Source organism: Corvus brachyrhynchos, unplaced genomic scaffold (assembly GCF_000691975.1).
Source record: "Corvus brachyrhynchos isolate BGI_N302 unplaced genomic scaffold, ASM69197v1 scaffold53, whole genome shotgun sequence".
Classification (NCBI taxonomy): domain Eukaryota; kingdom Metazoa; phylum Chordata; class Aves; order Passeriformes; family Corvidae; genus Corvus; species Corvus brachyrhynchos.
The window spans coordinates 764,683-788,759 of NW_008237681.1; the positions used below are offsets into that span (position 1 = coordinate 764,683).

At 38.5% G+C, this 24,077-nt stretch overlaps 1 protein-coding gene across 7 annotated transcripts in view; it reads right to left on the reverse strand.

Moving 5' to 3' along the window:
• RBMS3 (RNA binding motif single stranded interacting protein 3) overlaps nucleotides 1–24,077 on the reverse strand; it is a 707,084-nt gene that overhangs the window by 27,191 nt on the left and 655,816 nt on the right. For all 7 annotated transcript variants that reach the window (XM_017732086.1, XM_017732084.1, XM_017732083.1 and 4 more), the window contains one exon: nucleotides 10,225–10,335. In XM_017732086.1, coding sequence (XP_017587575.1) covers nucleotides 10,225–10,335 — 111 coding nt within the window. The remainder of the gene's footprint in view (nucleotides 1–10,224; nucleotides 10,336–24,077) is intronic.

Sequence of the window (24,077 nt, forward strand, 5' to 3'; positions counted from 1 at the left end):
TGGTAAATAAATAGTTTTATCTCCTTCACTTTCCTTCGAGGAAAATTTATTTTTTCCCGAACCTGGGGGCGGGGAAGGGGTTTGTACCTTCTCTCAGAGGTATATTTCTAAATTTGGCCAAACCGGAACACCCTGCACACTGCTGTGGTTCACAAGCCAGAAAACACAAACTGCACAAAGTTCTTGCATCAGTGAAATCAGTTTGTGTTATATAAATATTATACTGATTTAGGAGAAACCCCCAAGGGAAACACAGCAAAGGAAAACAGGGAGTTGAGGTTAGCAAACACACAATAATTTGGACATTTAGATACTAAAGTCTTAACAAAGTGTCTGTTGCTGTATTGCAATCACTAAAATGAAAAAGGCAAAATTAGAAGCATACATGTGTGTCTATCACATTCAAAAGCCATAAAATATCATGAAGGATAGAGCAGTCCTTCACAGGACCAGAAAAAGATGTGCCTCTGGGATATGAGTGCTCCCTGGACCCATCCCAATGAGGTGTGGCTTACCTCTGCCACACAGTAGAAATCTGCTGTGTTCAAGAGTTCATCACCTTGGTAGAAAAACAATTCAATTCAGCAAACTCCCAAATTCACTCAAAGCAGCTGCTCTCAAACCCCTTGCTACAGCTCAATGAAAATTGCTGACTGAGCTGTTTCATAGTAAATATTAGGTATAGCAGAACTCTCCTCCCAAATTGAGTCTTTTAGGAGCAAGAGGATCCTACAGCCTCGTAGCTCTGACACAGAATCACCCATAACTCACAGAATATAAAATACCATCAGAGGACAAGAGGTTATTGCCATCAGCAGCTCCCTATAGAATTGTAAATCATTTGAACAAAGCTTATCCTTTTCTGAGAACTTCAGGCTGAAATCACTGTATATCCAGGACCCCAGTGTCTTACACAATGTATGAAGACTGCACCTTTAGCTCCTTCCTTTAATCTTGCTTCACAAATGAGTGAACTCTGAACAGGCTGCTCTTTCCAGAAAAAACCAAGAAAGATACCTCAAAAGCACTGGTAATTTGTCTTACAGGAAGTTTAAACCTTTGGGGTACCAGTTTGCCAACCATCTGATAAACCATGTGGATTAACTGTGAAACACACTGTGAGCTGAAATTCAGTGGGATACGATATGGGAAAAGGCAGTGAAATTCAACGGAATATTATTTTTGCAAGCTGGTGTAGGTCCAGGGCTTTGTCCAACACACAGGTTATGTTATCTCTTCCACTGTGATTAAAATATGTAAAATACTGAACATCTTTTAGATTAAATTCACTTTCAACTCCATTGTATGTGTTTCCAGTAATGTGGCAACAGGTCACCTTCCAAAACACTGCAACGTCTGCAATCTAGTGTTTCTGTGAAGTCCCAGTGCCTCTGGAATTAAAAAATTTGCCTTATGAAAGAACATGGAAAATGTAATTCAAAGGTTGCTGCTCAGAGCAGGAACATTTTGCTTAACAAAATGTACCCATCCCAATGGAAAGGAAAAAAAAACCAAAGTGAGCGGTATACTTACTAATCACACAACACGTTGATATGAGTCAACCTTACCTCTTGGGCCCAAATTTTTTTTAGTAAGAGGATACTGTGAATGCTCAGTTGCAACATATGTTTACTCTTTGACTGTGTAAACCTCAGACATTACAAATAAAATGTCATTTTGATGCACAGCTCTTTTCTGAGTCTTGGTACATCACGCTCAGTAAACATTTTCAAATTTTTCATGATATATTGAAGTCTCACTACTTAAATGAATATTACTTGTTCTGAACTGAAATAACAATGCTTCTTTGTGATGAAAAACAGAGGTTGGAGATGAAAAAAGGCTATTAGCCACTGCTCTGGATTTGTGTCAACATCTGAAAGTCCTTCCTGTGGATTTTAAGGTGTTCAGCCCAGTTGAGTGCTAGATGTCCCAAACAATGAACTTTCTATGCTTCATTTCTAACACTAGTCTAGCTCTTAACATATTACCAATTTCTGCAACATATTAAAGTTATACTTTCCCTATTCTACTTTCATATCCTTATTGTTAGCACCACTAAAATTTCCATGGGTACCCTTCATGCACCTATGTTGTGTTGCAAACCACTGTTGTCTTTCACCTCTGTGGCCTTTTCTTTCAGCTAAAGTTTACATCTCTGTCTGAAGTTGATACAATTCAAGTGCTTCACATTAGACCGAAATGATATTGTGTGAAGGACTGCAACATTACTTATGATAAAACTAGTTGGTTTCCCATATAATTTATCATGTTGTTCTTTTCCACTGAGGATACAGCCTCCTCAAGCATTTCAAGACTTCTTGCTGTGTTTGTGTACACTTGTACATGAAGAGAAATGACCACAGATCTGTTTCCCAGCTCTTGGGAAGAAGAGCTGTGGAAGCAGCACCTCTGGGAGCCACTTCTTGCTTTTCACATGGTCACAGTTTTGAAAAACACCCTTCACCTCTCTAAGATCCTCACACTTGCCTTGCATTACGGAGACCCCACAGAGTTTGTCTTCAGTACTTATACTTGGATTTATTACTTCTCTGGAAAGCCATATTCATAATTCCTGTCAGAATTACCTGAGCCTTCTCTAAACACAGGCAGGACAATAAAAACAAGTTTTGTTCTAATAAGGCAAAGAGTTCTTGATTGAAAAATGGAAAACACATTTACAAAAGAGAAACACATCAAAAAAATACAGATGACAGACCTGACATTTAGAGTACTTCTGTTTTCCACCTTTTATTGAGTTTGTCAGTTGTAGGTGTGGCAGGATGTTTCAAACCTGGAATTATGTTCAGGGGGTTTTTAAACTTATTATTTGTTCCTCTCTTCTACTTCCCTCTCTGCTAAATAGATTCTTTCTCTCCCCCAAACTTGCCCTGTCATTTATAGCATCAGCACAATTTCATAAGAAAATGTGTGAACATTATATTTTTCCTCTTAAAATTCAAATTTTTTAGGTAAATGACCTACTACTAGTTAGCAAAATGAGTTTGCAATCTTGATTCATCTGTAGCAGAGATATCAACAAAAATTTCAGGGAGTATGACTACAGGGGAGCCTTTTGTGGCAGGATACTCTGCAGACCACTAACTTTATGCCAGATACTACCAGTTTTATGGCTTTCAGTTTCTATCCATTGCTACAAAATAAAGAAGTTTATCTTACATGCAGTGCATGGCTTTGAACTGCACTCCCATTCACCAGGTGGCACTTCTAGAAATCACAAAATAGAACTGCAGCAGTCATGTTTAAGAAAATATATGATAAACAAACCTCTAAATGTTCTACTTCACAGTTATGTGAAGTCTTCTGCAAATTAATTATATTATGAGGTTAGTTTGATGATGAAAATGAAGTTATATTAGTTAGGACATTTCTGGCTGATACTTTTTGCTTTGCTGATCCATCACTGTTGCTTTGTGTTGATGTGTATTTTTATCACCACAATCAGGGAGCTGACTCCTGCTCTGAAAGGGAATCTGGGCTAATGTCACTTTGAGTCAGTAGCTGATACCTCAAAAAGAGGCAGGGAGTCCTCAACAAAAGCTCTTTGTTCATTTGTGGAAGTGTCATGTGAAGGTAAAATTTAACACAGAATAAAAGCTACTAACCTGCTGGGCTCAGCTGAAGTGCTGCTTGGACCAAAAATGGAATTCCCTCCATCTGTGTTTATCCTCCTTTTACATTTTCCTTTCCTGCCTATGACAGGCAGTGGCTTTGAAGGTTGGCACACTTGCACGTAAGGGCAAACAGTAAGCCACTACCAAAAAATGGTAGGAAAGTAAAGCTGAGCTCAGAAGAGAAGGGGGAACACTACAGAAATATGTTTTTATAAACTCTATTCATTCAAAAATACCATCTAACCACAGCTACGGTCAGACATAGACTGTGGAACCCATGTTGAAACAGATGAGTAGAAAGAGTCTCCTCTGCACAAGAGCTGATCGGCCCAATTCTTACACAAGTCTGTGGCATTTCAAGATGGTCCAGAAAGGGAAAAGATCACATCTTTCCTTGCTCACCTGAGCAGGTGTTTGGCCTATGCTGTCAATTTAAAAATTTTTCCACAAAAAATGCATCCACAAATGTTTACTCATAGAAATGCTGAATCTATTTTTTAAGATTGTTAACCTATTTGTCTCAATAATATTTAGTGGCAGTGAACTCTGCAAATTGCTTTAATCCTTCATGATAAAAGTTCTTTGTTCCCTGTTGACTGCCTTGAATCTGGTGCTTTTCAGTTCCACTGAGTGCCCCTTTTTATCTCAAATTACATGTGAGGTAAATTGGAACTGCCTTTCAAGGGACTCTTTGGGAAGGAAGGTGCAGGAGGAGTTATTTGGTTTTTATCAATCTTGTGAGAATTTATGCTGATCTCCTTTCCAACCATAATAATTTCTTCTTAAATGGATCCCCTGCCCCAGACAGATCCATGTTGTTAATCACTCACATTTGCCCTGGACTTTGGCTCAGTAAAAGGATAAGGAAGATCTTAGTTTCAGCCTGAACTAGGCTATTTTATTTGCAATGGGTTCAGTCCTATATTTTCCACACAAGCAGTAACTGAAACTGTCAGTCAGTAAATAAAATAAAAGAGCTCTAAGATTAACACCTGATAACGTGAAAGGCACAAGACTGCAAAGAAACTTTGCTCCTGTAGCTCTCCAAGGACCTTGTGACATACAATTAGAATAACAGAGACTTCTTTTTGAACAAGAATCTGAACATGAGGGGAATGTGATGATGTTTCAGCTCCATGTAGCTGCAGTATCTGCAAATAGAATGGAAGATTAAACAGGAAAAAAAAACCAACCCTATCTAACAAAGCAGTTATTCTGCTGAGGCCTTCAGGTGACATTTTAAACCACCGGTGACCATGGAGTATCCAAAGGAAATAAAAGATAAAAAACCTATAACAAGCTTGTTGTTCCATTGAAGGGTTCTGGAGATATCATCAAGCCTTGCTGGCAACAAAAAGAACCAACAAAGTGAAAGATAAGACTGATGTACCTGCATAACAAGCCTGCTATTCCACTGAGAAATTTCGGTGATACTATAAACCAGGAAAGCTGAGTTAGGGTAGTTCGCAGTTACAACAGGATCCCACATTATGTTAGCACAATTCTTTCACCTGACTGCATTTTTAATACAGAGTAACTGGAACAATTAAACAAATTTGATTTTGTTTTGTTGTTTAAAAAGTGCAACGGAGGGTTTATTTTGTAAGTTGCCTATCATGTTTCTAAATTAGAAACTGAAAGCAGAGTGAACTGCAAGTGTGAAGTACAATTAAGCAGCCCAGTTGAACTACCAGTTTTAACAAAAAAACCTGGCTTCTACTCACTCTCCCAGTGGTGTGGGCCTCAAAGGTTTAAGTTGAAACAAGGCTACAGTAAGGCAGCTCCAAAGGAGAGGAAGAAAAAGATGGAATTACCCCTCTGCCTATGAGGACTAATAAAGGGTGCCTCAAACTATTGAATGTAACTGGAACCCAAGCAGTACCTGAAATGGATGCTAACAGCAGGGAGGGGAGGGAAACCCTGACCAAGAAAGTGCAGAACAGCACACTTCCTTCAGGAATGAGAAGCAGAAGAGAAAGAATAAAGCAAATCTTCTTCCCACTGAAGAGGCAGATTATTGCTGCTGATGGCCAAACATGGAAGTGCCAAGCAACAATGACTGAAAGCAGTGATCAAACTGCTCAGTTTTTGCATTTCTAAAAGTTTTTGTATTATATCCACTCAGGCATCAATCACAACGTTATTAAACCACAAAAGAGATGTCAGATCAATGGCTGTATCAGAAACATTTTGAATGACAGGCTGATGATGGAACAATTCCAGCCTCCCTACATTATTAAACACATACTAATGCTCCTCTTTCAGTGCTACCCTTACAGACTCACACACTCTATTCTCCCTCTACAATACCTTTTTAATAGCAGACCTAATTGTAGATGAATATTACATAGGAAAAACAAGACTTACTATAATAAATAATAATAAACTAGTAAAAAAAAATCAAGCTTTAAACCCCTTGTCTATCTTCGCATTATGCCTTCTGGCATTAAAATTTCATTTTAATACAGTTGTAGGAGCTGAGACTGAGTTGTCAGCCTTAATCAGAATATTCAAAGCTATTGCTTTCTTGCTGTAATCTTGACATAATTTAAACTTAGGTTTTCTTTATGTATTTGCCCACAGCTAATACAGCCATGTAAATGCTTTTTGCTCTTTTTGAGTGAAGAGGTGTGTATGAAAAATACATATAAATATGGCAGAAATCACCCCTCTGGCAGATTGTCTGCTTAACTCCAGATTTCAAGCAGACTGGATCAGAGCAGCACATGTGCCTCTCAATTCATCAGCAACAAAAACTGTATTTTCACCAGCGGATATCAATTTGATTTTCATAAAGGCAAAAAAGAATTATGTTCTTGGTGGATGAAGCACAAAGCACAGTAACTGGGACATTCAAATGCTGTGCCAATTTCTCTCACAACACAGGAATATGGGGTCAAGTTGCCATAAATGGCAGGCAACCTCCTCTCTCCCTCCAGTGCCCTATACCATCCTTTGGCATTGGAATCAAGCAAAGATGGATTTGCAGCTTTTCCCTTGGCCTGGCATATTGATAGCCTTAGTGCATCCTCCTGGTTAGGGAGTGCTTGGTATAGCAGAGATGTCTAATTTTATGCAGACAATTCAATAATAGATAAAATATAAGAATGTTAAAAATATAATAAAATTAAATTAAACATGCATTCTTTGGAAGTTTGGATAGAGAGAAATCTTCTTGTCCCTATTAATGGCAAATGGTTTCCTAAACAAAATTATTTGTGTTTTGAGGGGAAGGCTTTACCTAGGGCAGTGGGTATGCAGCTGACTATGAGTGAGTCTGTAGGAAAACTACTTTGTTTTGACTGCTGAATTGGATGCTCCCAGCTGGAAGTGAACAGCCCTGCCAGCATTAAGCCCGCCCTGGGCTGGTGACCAAATAATCAAGTGGATGGAGGGAGCTGCCCCTGGATTCCCAAAGGTTTTAATATGTGCTTCAGGGCTGAGAGATCAAAACTCAAATCCAGTTTTTGGAGTCAAGGCAGGAAATGGCAGAGGTTGCTGTTACTCAGGTCACTCGCCTCACCAAAGAGCTAAAGAGTGCTCCTCTGTAAAGGGTTATGGAATGGCGCCAGCCTGGACAGAGTATTTTAATCTTTTAAGGAGCATCAAAAGGCAGAGTAATTCCCACAAGATACGAAGCTGCATAGGCCCTTATGCTATTTCTCTAGCTCACTCACTAGAGAATAGATTTTCTGTGGAAGCAATGTTTTAGAAACCCAGTGTTCATCCTGAATCAGGCAAGTGGTGAAGTGGTTTTGAAGTCAACTCTCACTTAAGTGACCACAGGGATCTGTTTCGGCTGAAAAATATGTTATGTTAATTAGCAAAATGCTTTGTCTAAGGAAGTGAACATATGAAAGCCTTCCAATAAAAACTGCTTCGCATACTGCAAGCTTTTAAATTAAATTGGGACAGAGTTACTGCCAACAGTGAGTAGAATTGTGACTTTTTGTCTCGTTTGCCTAAAAAAATCTGGCTGGTTTCTTGAAAGGTAGCTGGTGGCTCTTTATGGCACTCTGTTGCACAGTTTTAAGGATAAAACTGAAAAACATATTCGTAACAGAAATGTATCATTTATATCTTTTACCTCCCATAAAACCTAGTCCTGCTGAGGTACTCACAGTAGCATGGCTTAGACTTGGCACAATTCCTCATGCTTTATGCTCTCAATGCTCCTTTCTCTGGACCAAAACTCAGAACTCCAAATAAATGAAGTAAAAATATCTCTAAATAAATCATGTCTCTAAATAGCTTGTGCTCCCCACGTTTTTATTTTCTGTAACAGAATACATGCTGAAGAATGAATTTCACATTAGGATAGATACATCCAAGAAAACTGCTACTGGCAGCCCAAATCCTGAATTCTGATAGGAGGAATTCCCAATAGGAGGAATTCTCTATGACATCCATTATTATCCTGCTTGCATGAGTACTTTAACTGGATATGGTGCTGATGCTGTTTTTATCAAAGAGAAATCCTGTATGTGATAAAATAGGGTGTCATTTGAGATGTTTGAAAAGCCTATGGATATTGTAGCACTCATCAATCATTTACTCTTTCTTGCTCTTTAAGTTTTCTGTGAATGAGTTAGGAGTTTTACAGAAAGTAAACATAATACTGTATGGTATACCTCTGAATGTATTTCAAGAAATTATCATGGGGAATGCTGTGACCTTGAAAGATAAAACTGTAAAGAGCTAGGAAGAGAAAGGGAAGATTTGGTTGCAGTAACATGAGTTCAGGATCTTGTTGTCACACACTAGATGACCCATTGCCTCTCAGAGTCCTTTGCCTGACTTCCCAGATGGATTTGTTACTGTAAGCACTGTAAGAGTTGTCTCAAGTAAGAAGAGAACATTAACTGGGAATTTTCTAGTTTGCATTAAGATTGCGAGACAATGAGGGCAGAAGACAATGTCTGTTAAGAGTTATGGAATTGAAAATGACAGGCAGAAGAAAAAATTCATAGGAGCTGGCCAACAGCACAACCAGAATTCATTTTCCATTTCTTTGCCTTAACTTTTAAACACGCTATGGAATCACAGTAACTACACCTGCAGAAATTCTCACTAGTCCAAGTAATTCCTTCAATTTCATGATGGGAAAAATGCTGAGATTAAGTTTGCGATGTGATTCCTACTTCTTTGGATTGTTGAATGCAACATTTAAAATATCAGGAATAAACAATAAACAATCATGTTTAAGTTTTATGGGAAAAAAATACAGAAGCCTTAGGTCTTTACAGTTTTTTTAAAGAAGTGGGAAGAGACACTGGAGTTAGAATTAAATTCAACAGATAAGGAAGAAGGAGGTGAAGAGAAGAGGACCAGGAGGAGACCCAACACAGTGGGTTAAATAACTTTGTACAGATGTAACTTTATTAAGTACCTTATTCAATTAAAAAAAAGTTGGAAAATGTGGATACAAAAATGCTGTTAGCAAGGAATTTTCCTGCTACTTCTAAACCGTGGGATACTTTTCTCTCTCATGAAGAGATTAGCAGAAGTTCCATAAACCACGAACACCTGCGACCTTGGAGAATTTTGTTTATAGAACAGTAGAAAAATATTTTGACAATGGATGTTTTAGGATTTTAGCCAATCACCCCCAAGAAGTGGCTGATCCTTTGTCCAATTAGACTATGAAGAAAAAAGTCTGTAAAAGAGTTTGTAAAATAATTAAATAAATCAATCTTGCTGCACAATTCCTGCCTGCTGGATCTTTTCCCCTCCTCCCTACAGCTGTGGGATACGGTGATATTTACTACAGTAATAGGAAAACTGTGTTCCTATAGATTAGTATCAAGTAGAACAGTGGTGAAAGAAAGGGTAAGTGCATAACAGAGCATGTTATGTAAAGACATGTTTCATGTAATTATTACATAAAGAGAATGTGTGCTAAAGATATAGAAGTGTAATACGTATGCCTGTATTTTTGCAAAAATTTACATTACATGCAGTGTGCACACATTCACATATCAAAACACCATATTTGGTTGTATATGTCTGTAGATGCTGTATTTCAGGAACTCTTCAGAGAGCTTCAATGATATTAATTAAGAGGGGTGTTTGCCTTTCTCTGACACTGGGGGAGTTAACTGAGTATGACCTACACAGCTTAAAAAGAAAATAATTGTTGAAATACGCATGTTTAAATATGATATATTGGAAACAGAGCTGACCTCGACCAAAAATCACATTTCTAAGCCTGGAACAAAATACATATGGCTGGCTGCTATGGTTTGAAGTGAGTGGTGGATCCTACCACAAAGCCAGAACTCCCGTTCCCAGTGGTATGAAACTTTCTAGACTGACAAGGAAATAACTTCCTATTAAAAAACAAGTTGATAGAGCAGTACTTCCACAATTACATGAGAACTAGTACAGATAACTCCTCTTAAATATAGAACAGGTTTTGTTGACCTACCATTTTACTACTCATACTACTTTGTAATTTCTGTTCTGTAATAACTAATGCTGACTGCATGATGGTGAAGCACTGAAAGGTACTCAAAAGACTAATAAATTACCTTAAGAAACTCAGTAAGCAAGAGATGCTTTGCAATAGAGAAACAAATAGTGATCTTACCGTTCCTGTTGTGCCCAAGGAAAGGTGGTTCATCTGCTGGGTCAGAGGGCCCATCATGCTTGCTGGCTGCATTGACATAGTGTGGTCCATTGTTGGTGTTATCACAGCACCCTAGAAACACACATTATTTACAGTCCAACCTCTCTCTTATTAAAAAAAAAAAAAAAAAAAAAGCATTCTCTAAATGAGTGAACCTGACTGAAAACTTGACATGAATCTTAAAAGAGACTAATATATCTGTCAGAGGAAATATGTTTTGTTCCTATTGACAACCAAGCTACACACACATAATATTTGTACTGCTAATGAGGCCATTTTATGTCAGCTCCAATTAAGTGTCATTTTTTACTTCATTGCTTCTGACACACAAATGCATATGTTCTTTCTATGATGAATGCTACTGTACATTGCAAAATACCTGTCATTTTGATTTTTCCATATCCGATATAGAACAATCTTACAGACAGAACACATATGTCCCCAATTTCCTTTGACTTCTAAAACCTTCAGTCTCAGAGATCTTCAGCCTATTATGGTAATTATCTTGGATTTTTCCAGTTTCCATTAAGAACCCTTACTCATGATATTTTATAGCTGATTAAGTAAAACTAGCTATTGACAGTGAGTTTGGTAGTGACATCCATTTAAAACACATACAGAGTGTTTAAAAGCATTGTTCTTCTCTGCATGAAAAACAAAGACATTAATAACAAAGAGCATATGTACTAAAGCAAGAACAAGACTTTGACCATAAAATGAAACAAAAGACATTCCAGAGGAGCTCTGGAGAGAGAGCTTCTTTGCCATTCATATTCCTTGGTTTTTGCTCTCCCACTCCCCAAGGTTCCATGTTGGCAACAGCCTGCCTTAGTGAAGTGTTGATTCTCTTCAGTTCTACGTTGTAAAATGCTATTTCCTGTGTCGGTTAAAGAAAGTCAGCCAGAAAGAGTGGTCTGCTCCTTTTCTTGCAGATAGTGAAATAAGAAGGTACTTCCAGCTATTTCTTCATATGAAATAATAACTTTACTTTGTATGCATGTTTGCATGCACACATCACAGTTACATCTGGCACAAAGCGCGAAAAATGCCGAAGAATGTATTTGTACAAAAAAATTGGCTTTTTTTCCCCTTTGAGAATACTGGAAAAACCCACCTATAAACAAACTTGTTTAACCAACCTGTAAAACAAACTTGTTTCAAAACCCACAGCACACCTGTTCTTATGTGTCTGTCTCACATTTACATAGAGCTATTATTGCCAAGGATCTGATTAGAAGCTAAAGATTTCAAACTTTCAGCTGCAATTAAAAATAAATAAAAATTAAAGATTCTGGGGAAATACCAATTCAATTCTGCCTCGCCTTCCAGCAATATTTTTTCTATGCACATCCTATCTGAGAAGTATTGAGTCTGCAGTCCCTGCAAACTCATTCCTTGCATGCAGTGGGGTAAGAAGGAGGTAGGCTCATTTTGGTCAGTCCTTTTTGTAATACTCTCAGCATATGAAATACATACACACTTGTTTTATGTCACAGAGTGGATTACATTTCTTGCATTGACAAGAGTCTCTAGAGAAACCTGACAAATTACAGAAGCTAGCCTCGTGGAGTATCTGTCACAATTCCAAATAAATGCTTAGAAAACAAGCCGATCAGTGTGCATGTATCAAACCTACAACACTTGCCACTTTTGCCACTTTCTTGGCTATATTAATTTGCACTGGTTTACATAGATTAACCTACTGATTAACTCATTTAATGGACTACCACAGTGAAGTCTTCTCTTTGGGTGAAAGAGTCTAAAAGCAAATCTGTGAGGCACACATCCATTCAGCCCATCCAGGAGTTCCAGCATAGCAGATTCAGTGCAAGAGTCTAGAGAACAACCATGTACAAGGAAAATAATGTCCATATTTTGTTTTTGAAATAAGTGGCCTGGGATACCATGCAGCCAGATGAGGTCCTAGGGTTTGTACTTCACCTGCACTTTTTGGTTATGATAGGAAATTGTAAGCTCTATGCTCAGAGTGATCAGCAATTTTACTGTATCAAACCATAAGCGCTCAAACTAAATTTGTCAACTGATAAACAGTTCTCAGTTTGCTCTACATGCAGTTTTCTCCTTTGGCTAAAAGATAGACAATTGCCTCAGGGCTTTCCATGACAGACAAGTTGAGGTCCCACTTGTGATGTCAAGGAAGGCAATTCTCCCCATCTTATCCGTACTCATGAGATCCCACTTCAAGATGTGCCCAGCTATGGGGGCCCCTGTATACAGAGAATGTGGACCTGTTTGAAGGGTTCCAGAGGAGGGCCATGAAGATGATCAGAGGGCATCAATGTATATAAGCAACTGAAGGGAAGGTATCAAGAGCATGGAACCAGGCTCTTCTCAGTGGTGCCAAGCAATCAGGCAAGAGGGAACAGGCAGAGACTGATGCACAGGAATTTCCTGAACATGAGGAAGAACTTCTTTGCTATGCTGGTGACCCTGTACTGGAACAGGTTCCCAGAGAGGGTGTGGAGTTTCCCTCACTGGAGCTATTCAAGAACCCTCTGGATGCAATCCTGTGCAAAGATCCTTATTGCAAAAGTATGGTTGGAGGAACTTGCTGTGACAGACTGATAACTACTACTGTGTATAAATTCTGGAACCTGGAAGGAAGGAAGAGGCAGTGATGAAGGAAGTCTTATGATTTAGTGTAATAAACGCAAGTACTAGACATATAGTAGAAAAATCTGAGAGCAAATGTCTTTCAGCAAATAAGTAAGCAAGACAAGGTATTGCAAACAAACTATTAAAAAAATATGGACTGGAGAGAAAATATATCAAGGACAAAAAAATTGCTGAGAGACAGCAAACATATTATTTTCAAATTGAATATATATATATGTATTCCTAAATATACCCTAAATATACAGCATTTAATACGTTAGAAAAAGAAGCTGGGAAAACAAATCAAGTATTTGCAGCTTTCCTAAGACAGCTTAAAGAGTTTTAAGCTGACAGTTACCTAGAGCAGAGAATTACATGCATTTCCCAGATCATTAATTCACCAGTTCAGAATCTTCTTGTGATCATGTAGGAAAGAAATTATACTTAATTAAGGAAATATTGTCTGGTTGTTAGGGCAACACCCAGTCTCCAGACCATAACGGGTATCATAATACATGCTGTCAAGTCCATTCATATTCAATTTATTTAGCTGTAGAAGACAAAAATGTCTTGCATCAGATGTTGCCATCATATTAAAAGTAATTTTATTCTTTTCAGCCCATAATATGTAATTGCTGATAAACATCCAGTTGGCTACTGGCAAAGGTTATATCAAACATATTGTTTTGTCTTCATCTGTTTGGATGTCTGATTTTGCTGAGTTTGTAAATGCATAGAAAGACATCTTAGCATTGCAAACCATTACTTAACGCCCAGCCTTATTACAAAAAACCTGTAGAAGAAATTATGATGAAAGTTTTGCCACTGTCTTTGCCAAAAAAAGTAGTTGGCCTGTCAATAGTTTACATCTTTCCTGTTGCCTCAGTATGATTACTTTTTTTTTTTTTTGTAATTCCCACAAGAAACTGGTTACTATAATGACTTTTAAATTTGGCAAGATATTCTTGGCACATGATTTGTCATACAGTTGTGTCGATGCTATAGTGGATTTAAAAGAAATTAACAGGGCAAATGGTAAGGAATAATGACATAGACATGCATATTTTTTGCAACATTTTTATAAACCTAAGATAAACTGACACACAGATTTGATTTCCCCTTTACTTTATTTGATAGACCTTGCTGTTTTAGAATGCTTTAAGTTTTATGAACATACCTTTCCTATAAAAAAATGAATGTATACATATCAGAATATAGTCTATCACTTACAGAGAAAAAAGCCTGACTTTATTAACTATAAACACTGTACACCCCCTCTATGGCAACAAACCCAAATTACAGGAAGGACACCAAAACCAGTTTATTATATTAGGTAAAAATCTTTATGTATTTGCCAGCACCAAAAAGCATCAGCAGGACAAGTCTATGTTGATGCAAAGACAGAAGCCACCTTTTGTGTATTGAAAGGTGGGAAAGTGACATCAGAAATAAAAAGTTTATTAGGAGGCTTTAGGAATGGAGAGTTCACTAGTTGAGGGATGCATTTAGGGGCCAGTGGGAGGATGGATTAATTAGCCACAGCTTTCTACAGTAATGAACTGCATTAAAGGCTTATATTTTATTTCAGTGTTCTAATACTGATATTGGACTTAAGGGGAAAAGACCAGCTGAATAAATAATTTTTAAAGCCTACAGTAAGCACCTTTTTATTTTACAGTTTACTTTTCCTTTATTTAAGAAGTTTTAACAAGTTAACCATAGTTACAAATTCTGCTTCATAAACACTGGCCAATGTAAAGCCAATAAACATTACAGCAGAAAACTTACTTTTCAAATTTGTTTACAGATATCTTGTGCAGACATATAAGCACCAGGCCATTCAATTTGAAAATTTATTACCCTACTACAGGGTGAATGCCTTTATGTTATCGAGAACATGTTGTTTCTTGAGGTTTTATTAAACTAAGTGAAACTATGACTTTCCTTGTGCTTATCAGACAGACACATCTATCAAGAATTAATATGAAAAAAATCAACATGCGTGCTTTTTTGCAGATAAATATACTCGCTCTGCATACTGAACAAATGATGGCCATATTTCGAATTACTGTTCTGTCTAGTCTGACTTGTCCCATCTCCTTGGGCTGCCTCTTACAGGCAGCAGAGAAAAGCAGGTGCCCTTGATGGAACTGCGAGCCCACTGAACTACTCCAAACTTATTGGTAGGTGGCCAAACTCCTATGACTGTTGCAGGAAAATTAAAGGCAGCTTTGAAATCCTCTGTGTCCTCTGTCATCGACTCTGCTGGGAATACTCGTTGGTATTCCAAAACAAAGGGAAACTTATTTTCCCTTTCTCAATGAAAAGGCAGCAATTGCCGTGGCATTTGCCAGTTTATCAGAGATTAAATCATGATTTGAGTATGGTGAAAAAGATCAGCAAACATCAGCTAAAAATGTATATTCTGCAAATCTTAGGATTTGTTTTCATTTCATTACACTGTTGGTTTTCAAAGCATACTAAAAATGCGGTAAAGTGAGCAAGAAGCCCAAACCCTCCACTTAATTAAAGCAACTTTAACTTTGGAATAGGCAAACCTCATACAGACCTTCATCAAGGCTGAGCCCTGCTTCTGTACTGAGTACTAAACCACAAGTTCAAATGGTAATATTTTGGATCTTGAGCATAAATTCAAATTCTTATCTGAGAGCACCTTCATAACTTAGCTGAATCTCCTTGGAGCAATGGACATATTTGCTTTCCCTTTCTTATGTTTTTGCTGTGTGTTTGTGAACTTCTTTCCTTGGCTGAAAGTATATGTCATAGGTCCAAGAGAGTTACTGCCCAGAAGTAACTGGTTTTAAAGGATTAAGAATCCAAATACAGTGTGGTAAATAAAGAACAAAGGTGACCCTTGTGTACGCTTCACCTTTCTTACAATAATAGCCAAGGTTTTTTTGATGGTTTCTTTCCCACTGTCCTTCTTGCCTTGTATTTCCTGTCTCCTAGTTTGAAATACAGCTTTTGATAACGTACAGATACTAGCCTACATGTACAAATGCAGATTAAAAGGATATAGAAATGGGAACATCAAGATATAAGGAAAACACAGGTGATGCAACAGGAAGAGTTTTATATTAGTAACTGTGTCCACAAATAAAGCAATACCTGAAACTATATTGTACCAGTTAAAAAATGTATTATATCAAGCAGTACCATACTGTTAGTAGTTTATGCTTCTACCAGAGTTGAAAAAACCAGAAAATTTCTTAGCATACCTCTGTCTGTTAATCTAAAAGGACTTAACAAAAAAAAGAAAATAGAATTTCTGTTGCAAACAAAAAGTTGCCAGTGTCACTCAGTGCCTAAGGTGACTTTTGCATGGTGACTTGAAACTTTTCACCCAAAATAGATCTCAAAAGAAAGGCCATTGAAGAAAATAACAATATTTATGAATATTTATGAAGGAAAAATACACTTGAATTTCTACAGGGACTCTGAAGCAGATTTTGTGAGCTCTGTTCTATACCTTTGCCCTTACTGTCTGCCCATGCAGGATGGACCACAAGCCCATGTGCTTCTCTATAGACTGAAAATATGAAGTTTTCATACTCTTCTTCAGCTTACCCCAGGAATAAAATAAAATTACTGGTATTATATGCATGAATAAATGGGAGTAGTTTAGCTTGGGCCTTCCACAGCAATTAGGGAATGACCTGGTGCAGTGGGGTAGTCATTCCAGCAAGTACTGGAGAAGGCAGAGAGGCCATAGGCAGCTCTTGCTCCCTCATCTGACATATTCTAGAGGGGAACGAGAAATCACATTTGCTTTTTTCCCTACTCTTCAGCTTATAAGTGCACTTGGCTGTATGACGGCTTTATGTAGCCACTCCACGTATCAGTGCTTTTGTTCTGTCAAGAACAGTCACCACTAAAAGAAGCATCCTCACAACTCTCAAATAAGGTTTAGCATCCCCGGAAGACAAAGAAGAAACACAAAGGTGGTGATTTGCCTGGGATATAACCACTGTAATACACAGATCAAATCTTCTCCTGCCCTTCCCAGTATCAGATTTCACGAAAGAAATATCCAAAGATTTCAGTCCATGTCAAAATAAGCAATTCCATTCTGTTTATATTCTTATATATATATATATTCTGATGTGGATGAAATCCTTCCTCCACTGTCTCCCAGCAGCTGGTGTGCCATCCTAGTAAATGGGAATCATGCTCTCAGAAGTCTCATTTCTGTGGACTAGTTTTTCTTAGCATCAGAATGGATTTTCATCTACTAAAGGTAAATCCAATTAATATTTCCCCTCAAACAGTTCTGTTCTATTCCCTCCCTTCTTGCCTATAACCAGGTGTGAAAATGGACTTAATGGCACATCCTAGTTCTAACAAGCTGATAAATGGATATTATCAAACAGTACAATTAAAATACAAGCCAGGACCAATCTTTAGCCTAAATTTTCACTTCCTTGCCTTAGTGGGTTCAAATGAAACTTTCAAAAAGGATGCCATATTTGTATCCTCAATAGTTTGATTTTACATATACATATATACACGCACAAAATTGCACATGGGAAGATAAATTATATTGCCAATTCTATTACACCCACCAGGCCGCAACATTTTTTCAGTATGTGGATAGGTTTTCTTTAATGTTTAAAACTGTTAGTGCAGGATTTATTATGGCAAAGGTAATTAAAAGCAACAGTGACTGGTTTGTAAACTTCTTGTTCATGAGCCACATTTAATGAGCAATGAGTAAAAATTTCTGTTATTGGCTCAAAATGCTTACTAATTTATTTCACTCAGGCAAACATGTCCTAAGACAAAAAAAGGGAAGGTTTTAACAGGAAGATTTGCCTCCAGAGGCTTGTGCTTTTATGTAGAGGTACAGAGAAGGTTGGTGGCATGAGAACATGTAAGATGTGTTTAATGTGGTGGGACCTTGGTTCTCCCCGGGTTTTCCATGCAATGTGAGGCAGTCCCACCTACTGTGTGCTCTGTATAGGCAGGACAACAGATGTGACCAAGTGTCTGACACACTGGGCTGTTGATCTCTCTGTTGATTCAGTACATAGGTCATTTGCCAGGCACAGAGAGTGCTTAACTGAGTTTGGGGAGGAAATGCCTGTGACATTTCTTCTACGTGCACTTCTAGCCTCGAAACTGCAATGGCCAGTGACAGGCCAGCAGCTGTGATGTGTAACAGATGTGCTGTATTTCATTTCCTGCCCAAAACCTGGAGGGACTTGCACTGTGAGCTGTAATCTAGCAGCTGAGCTGGAGGAAAAGATTCACTCACTAGAAGGACAAACAATGACACTGGGAGACATCAGAAATTATGAGGAACTGGCTATCAACAAGAGAAAAAAACAAACCAAACAGAAAATCAGGTTGGTAATACAACCCTATGTATTAAGGTTATATTTGAGGTAAGATGGCAAAAACAACACCCTACACAATGAAGAAAATGGTATGGCTGTGCATGGTGTTAACTCCACAGCACTACAAAGACATTACACAACCAGACTTAGATGGAAATATCTGAAATACCTTCAGCTTTCAAAAACGTGAGGTGGTATCACTGAGAAGTTCCAAGCAGACATACTGAAGTGCCAGGGTGGCAGAGACCAGAGTGCTCCTTTGTGAGATCCCAAATACTTGAGAGGACAATGGCAACAATGGTCAAGGAATGGGTAAGTATCAGGATGTTTCCCTGCAACTCTGAGATCAGAAAGGCTCTTGTAAACCAGAAGTTATTAGTGATGGACAATACCAATAAGGCAGCTTCACACACTTACTCCTGGACTTCATGTCAGCCCTTCCAATGTCAAGCCAAAGGCAACTCTTCAACATCAGAGTTAACTCATAGGCTAGGCCCAAATCTAGGCTGCACTCTCAGAGACATGCTGATGTAAGGGCCACCATGTAATCCAAGTATGCAGCTGCATGGGGTAGGTAGAAAGCCACCTTAAAATGCTGAGGTTAATGTCATTGTATCACTCTTGAACTCAGCTACGAACGCAGCGTCCATCCTCCATGAGGATGCACGATGGAGCACTGCCATCTGCTGCCTATGTCTCAACTCCTTGTTGTGCAGCTCCTGCACAAAGGAAGATTAAAGGTATGGAGGGTCTCAAAATTATGTCCTTTCCCTCCTCATCCCATTTTTCAAATTTAAAATTTCTGGAAAGGTGACGAGGACAAGTAATATGCACATAATCTTCACAGGAATCCTTCTTAATCTACCTATTAGGACAGACAGATAGTAGAAGATGCTATAAATGAAACCCTGGGTGAGTAAGGAGGTTTTTCTAAAGATATACTTCTGTCCAATAATAGATTGTAGACTTGAAGATGATAGACTAGAAATCCTGTACTAAGCCACTGTTCATGTTATGTATCAATTCAGTTCTAGATCACAGTGATTCATACCAATCTTTAAAACTAAAAGTGTGCCCTCATTAGAGAGGGCAAATACAGAAATCTGTCTCTCTGTCATGTTCTGTTAGATTTGTAACCTGTAATGTTAAACAAAGCCCTTTCCCACACAGTAATGGAAAGAAAACTATTCCAGCCTGCCCTTCCTCTCGTTAAAACCCCAAAATTTTCACAGCCTACATGTCCTGGCCCAGGTCCTAAATTGCATTTCATTTTCTGGACTTGTAACTCCTTAGGGGAAGATATGGATGAAATCCACTCCATTCTGCATTGGGATTTGTCCTTTGACTGGTTAAAACCGGCTACCTGGCAGTGCCAGCTTTGTCTTTTTTCGCTTTTTGTCCGACCTCAAATCCAAGACTGAGGCATATATTTTCAATAGTGCCTTCTTACCTTGTATTCCATCATTAAAAGTAACATGGGACTTTCCATCACTGCGATTGGTGATGTCCAACAGCCTTCCCAAGGGTTGGGAAAGGTAGGGGGCTGCATCCCCACAGGTTAGCTCGAAGGTGAAGAGCACTGATGACACAGAGGGGAGAGCCTTTACAAATTTTAAGCACGATTTTTCCGACTCTAAAAACTCCAGACTAGTCACTTCTTGGACTTGACTCTGCACAAGCAAACTGCCACCAACACCTGGCTTTTGCTGCACCTGGACAGTCCACTCCACCTTAAATGATGCTCCAATGACAGCATTGCAGTTTTTACATTGTTTTGAACGACTGATAACATAGGCACAATCTGGACAAACTGTGGCTGCAAAAGTACCCCTACCTAAAACTTCTCTCCCAGATGCAGGAGACCTCAAGAGGCCAGAAAAGCTGATGGCAGCAAGAACACAGAGCATGTCCTTCAAAGGTAACTGCATGGAAATCAGTGAAGGTACAACTCCATATAGATGAAGTCAAATTCAAGCCCTCAGCTATGTGTCACCAGTCAGAAAAAAAGGAGTCTAGAGAGGGTAAACAGATTTTTTAACTAAAAATTGGATATTTTAAATTCTCATTTACTTTAAGGTACTTCCAGTGAAACCAGTCTGTGTATTAGAGTAAACACTTAACATTTGTAAGTCTCCCTTCTACCAAAGACCTCAAAGTGTCTGAAATCCTGCGTGACATAGAGGGGACTCAGGAGCTGGTCTATTATCAGGGTTCTGGGATGAGTTTGGATCTACATCTAAACTTTCCCAAGTCCATGAGCGTTCAGACTGCAGAGTACATCTTGGGTCATCACCATTGCAAGTCCAAAGAGAATAGGTGGTTTCAATTACACATACCAGTCCAAATTGATCAAGAAAAGGATACATTTAAACTCTTGATTCATGCTGAGCAGTTTGAAATAAATAAGAGAAAATGGCTGACTTGAGTCTACTTTGCTCCACACTTCATTGTCTTTAAAAGCAAATGAAAATATTGTGGAAAAGCAATTTAAAAGCAACACATGTGAGTAAATACTCAGTGTGAAAATAGTTCAACTAGTCCAAGAAGTAGACATGAAAAGTTAAAAAAGATGCAGATCCTGGCTATTATTAAGCTAAAAATAAGAGAAAGTAAGTGATCCAGCTAGGATTACTTACTTTCTTTTTAATATATCTTTACTGATTAAGAATGACTAAATTGATATATTTTCCCTTTTGTTTTTTGTCCAGATAAAGTCACTCTTGGGCAGAAATCTTCCTTATAAAGTTTCAGCCTCGAGCACATTTTTACAGCTGAGTTATTATCCTTAAAATACGAGTTCATACTGGAAATGCTGGCAGGCCTCTTAACTATTGTATAGCAGTGAGCACAGCTGTAACACGTTAAATATGCTGAAAGTACATTAGGGAAATAGGGTGGCTGAGGGGCCTGGTAATAGAATAGGGAGTCTCAAAGCTGGGTCACCAGGTTTGGTCATTGCTGGGACTGAAAGTCATTATCAAGCAACAGCTTCTCAGTTATGTCCAGGTATCAGCTACCCACAGAGAAATCCTTCATCACAGAAATACATCACTGCGACTGGTGATGTCCAACAACCTTCCCAAGTGTTGGGAAAGGTAGGGGGCTGCATCCTCACAGGTTAACTTGAAGGTGAGGAACACTGATGACACAGAGAGGAGAGACTTGCGTGGTCCTTGTCCCGCATGCTGCCCAGTCTACAGAGGGTGTTTGTCACCAAGTCTATGGCTACTGGGTCTTTTCAGGGCACTCAATTTTATCAGAAGGATGGTAACCATCGAAGACTGTTCCTTTCTCCACATTAGTGAATGGACCACATCCATCCCATCACACTACCAGTTTCAGAGGAATTCTGGTGATACTGGTTAAAATAAGGCAGAAAGCAGACAACAAAGTACTTTCTCAGCTCCAATTATTACCAAATTCTTTATTATTACCTCTTTCTTCATTCATAGACACCCATCTCTTTCTTTTGGCATCAAATTATAATCCATTTCAAGCCCAAAGCAGTAGTCAACATTTGCATTAGGAGATGAATGCAAAGAGTTCTGCATTTCTTAGAAGCAGGCTGCCTGCTTGACAGCAGCCTTTTGCACAAACCAAAGTAGCCAAAGCAACACAGGCAAATGAAGTCCAAGTCTGCTGTTTCAGTTTTCTCTAAATGAATTTACAGGAGTAAATCAGATGAGTCTCTCTGGTTTACACTTATATACGTACTGCAGTAATCTCCATAAAAAGTTTTGACTTCTTACAGCTTTATTTTGTACACCATCATTTCCTACCAGCTACTGTGTACTATACATGTCAACGCACAGCAAGCAATCAGATCCTGACATACAACAAAGAGGTTCTTTACTTCTTTGTGGTTTTGTGGTTTCCACACACTGCCTGATTTGCAGAAGTTTAGGTTGAAATCAAAGTTTTTTTGGGCAGCTTTTCTGAATTTCCTTCAGCTATTTGAGTATTGTGGAGGTGTTAAAAAAAAAATTCTTTATGTTTATTTTCTCTGGCATCTAAAAATCAAACTACCATTGCGGTCAACAGTAATTTCAGAGGTTCTACGAATGAGCCAAGAACGAGCAGTTCAAGTTATTTCAAAGTAATTTTCTAAACCCTACCTGAATTCAATTCTTCAGGCTACAAGGCAGCTGATGGGAACTGCCTGCTACCAAATACTGCTCCAAAAATGTCTCAGACAACAGAGAGCACCTTGCACTGTAGCCAGAGAGGAATAAGCTGGTGGGTCACTACTGTGGTCAATGTACCAGAGTGAGTCTTTGACCCAAACTGGATGATCACCCTTCTGTGAAGCACTGATCAGGCAGCTGAGTCTGCCACGAGTTCAGTAAGAATTCCTTTAAACAATGGTAAGAAGATCTCTATGCTTAGGAGAAATAAATCATAGAGCAAGCTAGAGAAAAAAAGGCCAGCTGGATGGTATACACATATTGCTGAGATGAACAGTAAACTATCTGGAAAAAAAAGTCTGCGGGAGAATAAAACATCCTGTGAATCCAGGTCACACTTGGCACATAATTGTGACCAAAAGAATGAAAAAACTGGAGCTGTCAAAAAGCAATGTTTCCACCATATTTCAAAATGACATGTCATTTCAGAATTTATCTAAATTTGAAGGGGAAAAAGAAAAAGCTTAAAATTAGTTCAATAACCCAGAAATGAAAACAGGGAGATTATAGACACTTTGTCTTTGTTCTTCTTCTCACCCCCTCCCCACTCCCTAAGTTCTCTCTGGAAGTGGAGTCAAAACAACACTTTTACAACTTTTTCCATGTCACTACCCTCTCCCTCTGCACATTTTCACTTGAAGACAAGTTTTAGAGCTATTATTTGATTCTGCCCACAAAGCCAAATTTTATTATCCACAGAGTATTATATGTGTAATAGTCTTGTCAGTCCTAGCCAGAGGCAAAGGGTAGCCTCAGAGGTAAAGGAAACAAGAAACATCCAAAGGGAGATAAATAAGAATGAGATGATAGGCAAATGGCTAATACTCCCATCTTTTGTTGAGAGCTGTGTGGATAGAAAAATAGTACTCTAATGAATTCCAGAATGACAGGGACTCAAGGGCTGGGTTCTGTGCACTGCATGCTTGTGAATCTTCATTATATGTGAAACCCCATCCTCCAGAAACCAAACAAACCCTTGTTTTGTCTTTGACATCAAAAGATGCATCATAACTAACAGCAGATGTTCTGATAAACTCCAGTAGGGACCAACCTCCTGGCAGCCACATTTCTGTTCTGCAGTGACTTTTCTAGGCACACAGAAAACCCACTTGTGGTACTGAAAAGTACATGAAATGGTTTTCTGGTAGTATTTCTTGTGGTATTTTCTGTTACTATTGAGGAGCTGCAGCATCATGAGGGACTGCCTTCTGGTGTTTCAGTTCAGTGTCACTGCAAATGGTTACGGATACAGGTAAGTAATGCAGAAGTGCACAGCTTGAAGCATAAAATGGGAACTAGATGAGGCAAAGTTTTTAGCAGAAGCTGTTTCCAATTTGAAAGGTTTAAATTTACGTAATCCAACAATCACGGTAACGTACAGATCTTAATGAATTTGAAAAATTTGTCTTGAAATCCTGGCCCTGCTGAAATTAATTACAGTTTTGTCATCAACTGGAATGCTACCAGTATTTCACATTGTTTTAATCCTCTGAGACAGATGCCAAACTGTACATTACTATGCCGGTATCCAAAAGATTTTTATACCACAGACAGATCTTCATTAATTAATTATCTCTAGCAGAGATGATTCTGCTCTTGTTTTCAGATTCAGATTGTAATTCAGTGATCTTGGGTTTTTTTCAGTTATCCAGTTGTA